The sequence below is a fragment of the Phacochoerus africanus genome, chromosome X (assembly GCF_016906955.1).
Source record: "Phacochoerus africanus isolate WHEZ1 chromosome X, ROS_Pafr_v1, whole genome shotgun sequence".
Lineage (NCBI taxonomy): Eukaryota > Metazoa > Chordata > Mammalia > Artiodactyla > Suidae > Phacochoerus > Phacochoerus africanus.
The window spans coordinates 67,875,746-67,886,556 of record NC_062560.1 but is presented as its reverse complement, the minus strand read 5'-3'; the positions used below and the strand labels follow the sequence as shown (position 1 = coordinate 67,886,556).

At 40.3% G+C, this 10,811-nt stretch overlaps 1 protein-coding gene across 1 annotated transcript; it reads right to left on the bottom strand.

The window, feature by feature from the left end:
- Positions 1–2,496: 2,496 nt before the first annotated feature.
- TBX22 (T-box transcription factor 22) lies at positions 2,497–10,444 on the bottom strand. The gene is made up of 8 exons (XM_047765640.1): positions 10,258–10,444; positions 9,515–9,698; positions 8,585–8,686; positions 7,045–7,219; positions 5,999–6,163; positions 5,569–5,633; positions 5,083–5,168; positions 2,497–3,110 (listed from the first exon to the last, which is right to left on the bottom strand). The coding sequence occupies exons 1-8, from the start codon at positions 10,442–10,444 to the stop codon at positions 2,497–2,499; spliced, it is 1,578 nt and encodes a 525-aa protein (XP_047621596.1).
- Between the last annotated feature and the right edge of the window lie 367 nt (positions 10,445–10,811).

Below are 10,811 nucleotides of genomic sequence, written 5' to 3'. Positions count from 1 at the left end.
GGACTTCTTACTGATATTAAAGTCTCCTCCAGTAGTTACTGTTGTGGTCGGTGGGTTAAGACCTGACATGGTGACTGTCAGGATGTGAGTTTGATCCCTGGCATAGCCACAAGCTTTGGCAACAGTCACAGAGGCAGCTGTGGCTGTGGCTGTAGTATAGGCCAGCATCTACAGCTCCAATTAGATCACTAGCCTAGGAAATTCTATATGTCCTAGGTCAGACCGATGCTGCTGTGTTGTACTGGACACTGTGTCTAGTCACTTATGATGGAGCATGATAATGTGAGAAAAAAGAATGTATACATCTATGTGTAACTGGGTCAACTTGCTGTACAGTAGAAAATTGACAGAACACTGTAAACCAGCTATAATGGAAAAAATAAAAACCATTATAAATGAAAAAAAAGATCTCTTCCAACTAATTTTCTATAAAGGGTTTCTCTTGGTTACTTCTTCAATTTTAAAAGTATGATGTGACAATTTATGAACATTATATAAAAACAGCTTAAAATAGATGTCTAGACTCTAGCCTTTAAATTTTTGCCCCTTAGTATTAATCACCTTTACTGAAATACTTCTGTATTATCTACTTATATAGATTATATATGGAAAAAAATCTGAAATATAAATTATGGGATATATGTACTTGAGAAGCTGCAAAATTAATGCCATATTTTAAATAATCCCAGAGATTATCTGGGAAAATACCCAGTTTTTTCAGTTAAATACTTCCTATTGTTAGTTACTGAGTATCTGCCATGTAAGCTATCAGTATAATTATAATCTGATGTGGGAGTTTCTGCTTTAAAAATGTCATAATTTATTTTAACAGTACAAGTTATCCTACAGCTTTCCCTCTTTGAAGTAGACGGAAATAAAGTGTCCTTGCTACTTTAATCCTGATTTGATAAACTTGAGTAGTACAGGTTTTCTGCCTCAAAGACTTTTATAACAGGTACCTAGTTAGGTACCTAATGATATTTCACCTTGACAAGAATACTCAGTTTGAATATAACTATCCCTAAGCACAGAAGTGAAGGGGTATAACATTTTAATGCATATATAAGGATGTATAATTATAAGGTACATTTAATAGGGTAAAACATTTTTAGCAAAGTAAATAATAATGCCATGATCTTCCTAGCAGGTGTTGGGGAAGTTTTGAAAAAGCTGTTTATTAGTGCGGTTAGTTTGTCAAAAGTCAAGTTATGCCACTGTAATGTGAAAGGGCTTGGCTTAATAAATTGTAGAACTAATAGCCTTAAAATTAAAATCCAATTCATCTTAAGGTTATAGAGATTATTCATAGGTTATACTTAATAATTATTTTCAGAAAATTTAGGACCAAGTGAATGGAAACTTTTCAACTTCACAAACTAAAATAAAATCTCATTTATGCTACTTTAGTCTAATTTACCATGATTGAGGCACAGGAGGGAAATTGTATCATCCTAATGATATCTTCATATTTATGGATTCAAATATATCCTCCCCCTTCAAATTATAACTTCTCTGTCTTTTGGAGAACTACAGCAATTTGTTTCTGTAAACTGTGTATATAAAATAACAAGTTTATTAAAGTAATAAGTAAACAAGCTGAGAATGATCCAAAAAATAAAAAAGAATAAAACATCAAATTTATTTATAATATTTTGCTTTTCATTTAATCTTTGTGGTCCTAATAGTCCTTAGGCTACAAATATTAATATTAGAATGTTTATGTCCTTATTTTTACTTTAAAATTAAGATTAGTAGTTCCTTCAACAGCAGAGTATAAAATTATAAAGCAAATAAATGATGAAATTTTCTTCTACAGTTTCTAAAGAGATAATTACAATGAAGCCAATATTAGTAGATTAAACTGAAATTGTTTCACTGCTTTCACAGGAATTAAATCTACTTTCTGCTGGTAATTGTCAATATGTAAGAGGCAGCTGACATGCTAAATAGGCTTCACTATAATTAAAGACTTCTTCACCCGAAGTTATTTTTTACTGGTAGTATACCTCATCAAACAATACGTATATATAATTTTTTCTTTTTAGGGCCATCCCATAAGCACATGAAAGTTCCCAGGCTAAGGGCTGATCAGAGCTGCAGCTGCCAGCCCATGCCACAGCTACAGCAATGCCAGATCAGAGCTGCATCTGTGGCCTACACCACAGCTCAAGGCAACACTGGATCCTTAACCCACTGAGCAGGGCCAGGGATCAAACATGCATCCTCATGGATACTAGTAGGGTTCATGACCACTGAGCCACAATAGGAACTTCTCATCAAACAGAATTTATTGAGCATCTTACTTTGAGGCTTAAGGCTACTTAACTTCTTATGAACATTTCATAAGGCACTTTAAATGCATAACAGAGAAATGTTTTCCGATAATGAAGCTTTTGCTTTTTAAACCCATTAGCTCTTGACCTTTTTTTTTTGGCTACAAATTAAAAAAAAAAAAAGGTGCTTACATGTAATTACTTTAGGAATGTGACTATCCCATTAAAGGCAATGGTTAGTTTTTGGATACCAATAAGCATGATTGCATTTGCCTTCTATAAAAGAAACTTGACTGTTGTCATTCACTTTGAGGTGGTTGGCAGCATTTACCAGTCTAGATGGCATGGAGAAGTTGTACCTATAAAGGCCATAGGAAGGATGGAAAGAGCAACAAATTGCTTCCCGGGCAATGGGGCTTGGTGATAAAATGTGTCCAGATGGCTGTAATCCATACAACATTTGGTTGACAGAATTATGTGCTTGTTGACACTGTTCATTGAAGTCTTCAGATGAACCATTTTTTGAATTGGTGATCCCCAAGGAGGATAACATGGGAACTTCCATCACAAGTGGGACTAAAGATTGGGAACTGTTGCTGCTTGCAAGCCTTTCAGAGGCAGACAAGACAAGGGACTGCTGTTGCCAAAAATTAGTTGGGTAAATTTTGTAGCAAAGGGGTAGGTGGATATTGTGTAAGTATACCTCTGGACAGGGCATTCCAAGGGAGCTTGTAGGAATGTGAAACATAGGAGGGGAGCAAGGTGGAGAAAACAAATAGTTCAAAGGAGAGGGAGCCCCTCCACTAGAGGTCACTGGAGACGAACCACTGCTTCCACCTGTGAATGACAATTCAGTCAATGAACAATGAATTTGATGTTCCTACTGAATCAGTAAGCATGTCCATAACTATCCCTACTTCATTCTTAGATTAGCTTTCCTTGCAAATTCACAATCATTTTAACCCCTTTAGAAAAAAGCATTCCTCTGACCAAAGTTGAATATGGTATCTTTACTACTACCACTATTACTTTTAGCATTATTATTTTGTATCATGCATTGAGCATTCACCATGCTCTAGAACTATAGTAGACACTTGAACAACATTTATTCAATGAATTACAAAAGAAGCCCAATTCAATATGATCCAGAGCCAATTATATTTTACAAATAAAAGCTGTTTTTTTAAACTTTAAAAATTTACTAAAATAATCATTTGATTAAATAGAACAAATTGGATGTTTGAGATTCTATAGAAAGCTTCAGTCTGATTTTTTAAAAAATCAGTGCATATGAAAGCAATCCTTATAAATTAAATAACGTATTCAACTATATTTTTTTTATCTTATGAAAATTGCAGATGGGGAAATTTCCATAGTATATCATATCAAGAGTTAAAGGCAGTTTTGTAGGGTAAAAAATACCAAGATGAAAATGAAAGTGTTCATATCATGTTTTCAGGTGATCTTTTACAGTTGCCTAGCATCTGCTAAAATTTGGGATTATTATAAGTTCCAGGAAAATCTAGAATCTACACTTTATATTTGTGAGTGTTTTAAGTTAAAAAAAATGGTTATTGACTGAACTTGATCAAGTTTTTGTGTTTTTTGTGCTGTTTTCCTTAACTATATGTATATATTACATTTCTTAACTATATTACACATATATAGTTAAGAAGTATATATTTTATATCCTATTATACATATAATAGCCTAGTCCATTATCAACAGGGTGGCAAATGTATTTTAAAATTAAACATCCAAAAGTTATTTTAAAAAACTGGTACCTCTTTTCTTTGCAGTTTGAGAGCATTCTGGTCATCTTAAATAACTAAGAAAATTGTGTATTTTAAATTATAAATTAATGATCATTAACTTTTTTTATTAGTGCACTTTGTGTTGACTTAGATCTTTTAAAAGCATGCTGCCTAGAGGCTATTAAAGTGATACTATCTCATAAGTGTTCATATTTTTCTATGCAATTATCTAAACCAAATTAATACAGTCATTTCAGTGAGATATTTCACCAAATGATTAGACTCGATCTCCTCACATGTGAATTGGTTGTTACAGTGTCATATAAAATTCAGCCTAACTATGATGTAATTGTAACCTTGAATAATGTTTAAGGACAAATGACTTTAATGGAGTAGGAAAAAAGACTCTGCTCATGCATAAAGACTCTTTTATTTACGTTAAATATTGGAGCAAATGAAGGTGTGCATTCTTACTTCAATAAAGCCTGCATCATCAAATTATTATTCAGTCACATAATATACTACCTGAGAACAAATGCCATGCAAATATTTTAAATTCTTATGGCATTTTACCTGTGATGGCTTAGTATTTTCAACATTTACTTTCCCTACACACAACAAAAGGAAAATTAGAGCCAAGTGATAATGAAATTTAATGGATGTTATTTTTATCATGTGGTGAAAGCTTCTAGTAAAATATAAAATATTTATTTCAATATCTAACATATTTGCAAATAAGGTCACTAGTGTACATAGGCAGATCTTAAAGAATATGAGATAGTGAGATGATAAACAATTCAGGTCATTTCCGGAGCTCTCAGGATGTATGACAACTCAAGATGTCAGAAGTCAGTAAATCCACCATTACCATATTTGTGCTCTTTTTTTCACACTAGTTACCTTCCCTTTTTTCTTCTGCCTCATCAGAATAAATATACATCCACTTGCTTGTAAACACACATTTTCTGGCATGTACTTATCCTCTTGTGTAGCATTTATATAGAGGTTGTTATTTCATTTACATTTAAAATAAAACTTAGTAAAACTTTTCTTACTTTGAGTGTCTGCACCAAAAGTTCTAAAATCCAAAGTGAGAGAAGGCCTCCATGGGTAGGTCTCTAAAAGCCCATCCAATACACCTCTGAAAAAGAGATTCAACCTTCAGCAAGTCCAGAATGCAATTCCTAAAAGTAATTTATGTAAACTTTTGTGGTTTTTAGTTACAGTTTTTAGGGATGAATATCTGAAATATTTGTATTCTATAGCTTGACTTCTGAATAAAATTCCAAGTGATTATTCCCTGAATAAAAACGCAAGAATATAGAATAAGTGACATCTTAAAAGTGGGTTGGAGAAGGAATGGGAGGAGGCTGGACTTCCAAGACAAAACAAGTAGGTTCCTTTTTTACCAGTTACAAAATTTAGTTAGACTGTGGTTCAGTCTCTGAGCCACAGTTTTCTTGTCTATAATACTTGTGAAATACTGTAATACTTGTGAAAAGGGCTCTCTAAACATTAGATGCGACTGTTATGTTGTTTACCTGTTTCTTCCAGGATCTCTAAATCCTTTAGCAAAAGGATTTCTGTCTATTTTCAGTTTGGTAATCTATGGATTCAAAAAAGAAAGAAAGATAAAGTCAGTGCCCTCAGTAATAAAACCGTCACTATTGCTTTTAATGGTTACAACAAACACAAAACTTTTCAATATGTAATATGGCCTGTTAAATAAATGTAAGCATACTGCCAAGTCGAATTTGGAATGTTTATCTCCTTTCTTTCCTAGCACTTTGTTCTAATCTCCTTTCTAACACAAGATCCACATAATTCATAATCAAACTTGCCTTGAAGACAATGCAATAAGACTATGAATTTTTTAATTGTGGAAACTTCAATCCATATAGTACAAATTCACACTGTCCCAAAAGTTTCTCTGGAGCCGCTCCTGTTTGTCTGGGACCTAGTTTGCTTTACCTGCTGGTTTTGGTAAGCTGTCACAGTGGTGAACTCAGTTTCTTTAAAGGAGAATGTTTTAACCCCTTCAGCAGGCAGGGACTGAATCCGGGACATGTCAACCTTGTTGTCCTGCTTCATCACATGCACACGGGGCTTGTACTTGTGCATGGACTGCAGAATGATCTGGAGGAAAAAGCAAATGCTGCCTAGAAATTGTCTTCCCCTCCCTGACACTGATGGCCCCCTCTCATTAATACCCTCAACCTTCCCACACAAAAGTGAAGTTAAACCAGAAAGCCTAGGCCAGCCACACACAACGACTTTTCTGTGCCATTTGGCCCTAGACAGAGGCCCTCAGGGATAAGGGGTTTCAAAAGTAGGGCACCACAGTGGTACTAGGCTGCAGTGATTCCATTTCCAGATGGGGCCTTTTCCTGCTTCCAAATGTTGATGACCATGTGATCTCCTCAAGTGTCATTGGGATCTGACTGCCTGCCGTAAGTTTCCTGGGCTATGTAACTGATGGGAAACCATTTGACATCTTCCACTTCCTAATCCTAGGAGCATCCTTCTTCCTTTTGTGGTTTGCTCAGGGCAAGGCCAGGCAAGACAGAGGCCAAGGGCACCTGGGAAGAAAGTTCAAGATTTAGGTTATCTGAAAAGGCCTTCCATGGTGACTAGTTGTGAGGGGGAGATTTCCACAGACCATGCCAAACAGAAGGTGCCCATCAGAGGAAGGCAATCGGATCCTACTGTTATTTCCAGGGAGGCTGAAGTGATAGAGAGCTCAGGGAAGCATTCCCTTTCATTCTCCCAGACCAGGCATCCTGGCTTAAAGGTCTTATTTGTCCTCAAACTCCCTTTGCTCATCATTCCCAACCCCCAGCTCTCTTAGATGCCAAACAAGAGAGCTACTTTGACCATAGGCCTAGAACTTGGGCAGTTTCCAAAGACCACAACTAGCATATCTAGGAGACAGCTCCTTGGCCTCTCTATGGCCACCCTCTGGCTGACTCTTTGGAATCCCCCTCCTCTCTTTGGGATAAAGGATTGTGCACACTTACATGGCCTTTGTCATCCATCTCGTTATTGGTGAGTTTCAAGCGATCAAAGCTGATGATCTGCCGCATCCAGGTTTCTCCAGAACAAGGAGAATCCGGGTGAACATAGAACCTGGGAGTGATGCATGAGTGGTCCGTATTCCCAGCTACCATCCACTGAGAGCTGTGATACACGTACCTGAAAATGCATAGAGTGTAGCTTCAGGCACAGCGAGCCAAAGCCAGGGGCAGAGGCTGAAGCAATCCCGTCCTAAAGGCCTTCACCAAGGTTTGCCTGCTAATCCCAAAGACATCTAGTAAAAGATCCAACTTGATTTCCAAAGAATGTTCACAGACAGAAAGCAAACTGTAAATAAGCATATGCTATTAAAACACAGTGAAGTGCCAGGACAAGTATAACGTCATGTGATTTCAGAGTCTGGTTTGTAGTTCCTTACAGAAACTGCAACAGAAATCGATCTAACTACTTTTACTGCACAGAGACACCGGAAAAATCCTCCTGTCTTGGGCCACAAGCATTAGGGAAGAAGCAGAGGGGTTAGGAAAATGTCTGTGTAGCCCACCACCACCAGTCTGGCATAGAAGCCATTTTGTCCACAAGGCTTTGCATCAAAATACCCCCAAAGAATTCTGCTCCCTGCAGCCTCAGTGCCGATTTTGATTTTCCCAATGTCTCCAGTCCCAACCCCTCAGTTGTGTGCCAAATCCCCAAGCTAGTTACAATGCTGGAGGGCAAACAGCTCGCTCTGCGATTTCTGGGCTGCAGCCCCAGGAGGCTCTTTAGCCCAGCCTTCTCTTTTGCCCCCTGCACCCAACAGTGGATTCAGGCTGTTTCTTAGAAAGGCTAGACACCCAATTCTGTCAAAGGCTCACAGCAGGCGGCAACTGCCCAATCCCCTTAGCTCCTGAGCTAAAAGGCTAGCAGACCACAGTTTCTTGCCTACTAGCAAAGAAGGGCCTCTTGGCTTTAAATAAGTTCACCTCTTTTAGCCTGCTCTAAGTAGACAGCTTACATCAAGAGAAAGGTTACTTGTATTCTCTGGGACTTAGTCTCTGCTTCAGGGAAAGGCTAAGGAAGGAAGAAAAACCGGATAGGCTCCATAACTACTAGACTAGCCTTGGATGACAAATCAGGGAATTGCTCAAGGACCCTGCTGCTAAAATAGCACAGCCCAGAGCCCAATCCCAAGAAGCCCAAGGCATTTATGCCCAAATTCCTTCAAATGGCTTCCCTCCCAGGAGTGTGGGCCCACACCCTCTGCAGTTTGCAGAGCAGCAAGTAGGCAAGAAGTTCTGGATATACTGAAGCACCAATTGGAACCTGCGTATCAGGAGTGAGAGGAAAGAAGATATCTGCTTTTCTCTCAGTCTGAACTCCCTGGACTCTGGTTTGAGAGAGAAAATTCAACTCTCAAAACCCACAGGAGAGCACCCCCTCTCCCCCTTCAGGTCCTTTGGTGGAGTTTTCAAAACAGTACTTTCAGCTTCCATAGATCTGAATTCCCATACCCAGCCTGAGATAACCTCCTTTGAACCAGGTTACCTATAGCGTTTGGAATCCACGGGCACCACATCAATGGCCACATAGTACTGTTTCCCTGGGTCCAGCCCTTTCACCTTGACCCGAACAGAGGGGAACATCCGCCTGTGGGGGAGAAAATAGCAAGTGACCTAGGCACTATCAGAAACATTTGGAGAGGGATGGGGTTGGGGGACAAATGAAAAATGAAGGAATTCACAATATTTTTCCCACTCTAGACAGGTTCAGAGAATGATACACAAAAAAGATTGTTGGTTATATGTTTGATTGAACAAACTCAGGATTTCTGGGTGGAGCAGAATATCCTTACCACAAGGCTTTGTTAACCCCACTTCCCACCACCAACATAATAAACTATAGAAGAAAAAATAGAAGTGTAAAGGCTGTGCCCCTCCCCTGAGTTTTCAGGGATACTTTCTGTGAGGCAGATTTGGGAAAGACTAAAATTAGGGAGATTCACACACAAAAGATTACCCAGCTGCCATGAAGAACATGCCCCACAGCAAAAGGTGGAAGAGGGAAAGGCCATCCTGACCTGGCTCAGGATGGTGAGCTGAGGGCCTTATAGATGGAATGTTATCCACTGATAAGTGTGGGGCTTTACCAGAGAGGCCTGGCCATAGCTTAAGAGAGGGGGCTGGCATCTGACACCTGCCTTAGCAGTCTAATTTTTGTCATATATAACATAGGCAGGGACTGGAAGAATAAGTTCTTGGAATCAGAGTGTACAGAAAATAAAGGCTGAGCCACTATCATGAGCCAAGCAAGGTCTAGTCTGCTCTATTGAAATGCAATGGTGTCCTAATACCTGCCTAGGGTGGGGACATGGGGAAAGGGATACCAAAGTATAAAACTGGAGGCACCCATCTTATGAAAGCAAAATATTAAGTGCCTACTGTGTGCTGCCCTTAAACAGCTTGGGCAAAGCCGAACCTGCCCGCCTTGGTAATGATCATCTCAGTCCCAATGTCATGAAATCTCTTCCACAGCTCGGATCCTTGAAGCTCCACTTGGATAGCATCTTTCTCTTCCAGACTTTCCACACTGTTGCAGTTTCCGCTGCTGCCTCCACAGCCTGAGAAAGTAGTTGCTAAGGGCTCTGTCTTGGGTCGCTTTTCTGCTGGACACAGAGACGCTGCGAGTTTGAGAGAGCTTCGCAGTTTGTGTGCCCTCTTCTCTCGCTGACGCCTGTCTCAGAAAAGACCCGTCTCATCTCTTCCCAGGGAACCTTGGCAGCGGATCTCCAAATTCCCCACAACACCCACTGTAGCCCCCTGATGGAGAGAAAGGGGCCCAGGTCTAAGTCGCGCCCTGTGAAAGGCATGCCCTTATTCAAATTTGCCCATCCTTACTCTTCTCTGAGACTTTTGGTGTCTGATTCTGAATCCCCTGCTTCCTCCCCCGATAAAAAGCCGTCCTCGGGTTCTCAGGGCTTCAGGGAGGTTGGAGAGTCTCACTTCACAAACTTGTGGGGACCCTCCCCTTCACCAAAAATGAACCACAACACTACAGGCTGAACTTGGAACCTCTGAAACTTCCCCTACAGCCAGATGGCTGAACTAGCCCCGCGGCCCGGCCGCCCTCCAGCAGCGTCGCGAGGCCTGTCTGAGACTTTCGGATCCAGCAAGCCAGGTTAGCAGGCTCAGGGATTTGGGGGCCGCGGCAGCGGTACTTACCAAGCTGCTCGATCTTCTTCCCTGCTGCTGCGCTGCAGCAATTCCTCTCCTCCTCCTCCTCCTCTCCATCTTCTTTCTCCAGCAGCTCAGGTTGCGCCTCCTCACTTGGATCTTGCAGTTTTCTTTTGCTGGGTCTCCCTACCAAAGCTTCCACCGAGAAGGCGTGCGCCCGAGAGCTCAGAGCCATCCCTGGAGAGGGCGAAGAGAATGTGCTCTGCAAAGTTTCAACCTGAGCTGAGTTAGGGAGGGAGAGGGTGGGAGGGCTTAGAGGACAGGCAAAGGAGGGAAAGCGGAAAAAAATCTCAACTCAAAAAACAATTTCTAAACAAGGGGAAAATGTGTGTGTATAATTTTTATATGTACATAAAGTTTTTCTTTGAATAGACAGAATGAAAGGAAAAGACTGAACTGGAACCCAGTCCTCTGGAGTCTAGTTCCCCTTCCCTTTGCGGTCGCCTCCCTCCCAGTGGACCTGTGCGGACCATCAGTCCTCAAATCCCTGATTCCCGGGACCTGGCAGAGTAGAGGTTGGCAAGCACAGCCCTTTTAGGGAG

What these genes read in the sequence shown, in the direction of transcription:
- TBX22 (XM_047765640.1), bottom strand. Translation starts at nt 10,444, where the DNA reads ATGGCTCTGAGCTCTCGGGCGCACGCCTTCTCGGTGGAAGCTTTGGTA. An exon ending in ATCATTACCAAGGCGGGCAG is followed by an intron (nt 8,687 to 9,514) that starts GTTCGGCTTTGC and finishes TCTCCCCCACAG; the next exon opens with GCGGATGTTCCCCTCTGTTC. An exon ending in TTTTGGTGCAGACACTCAAA is followed by an intron (nt 3,111 to 5,082) that starts GTAAGAAAAGTT and finishes TGTCATTCACAG; the next exon opens with GTGGAAGCAGTGGTTCGTCT.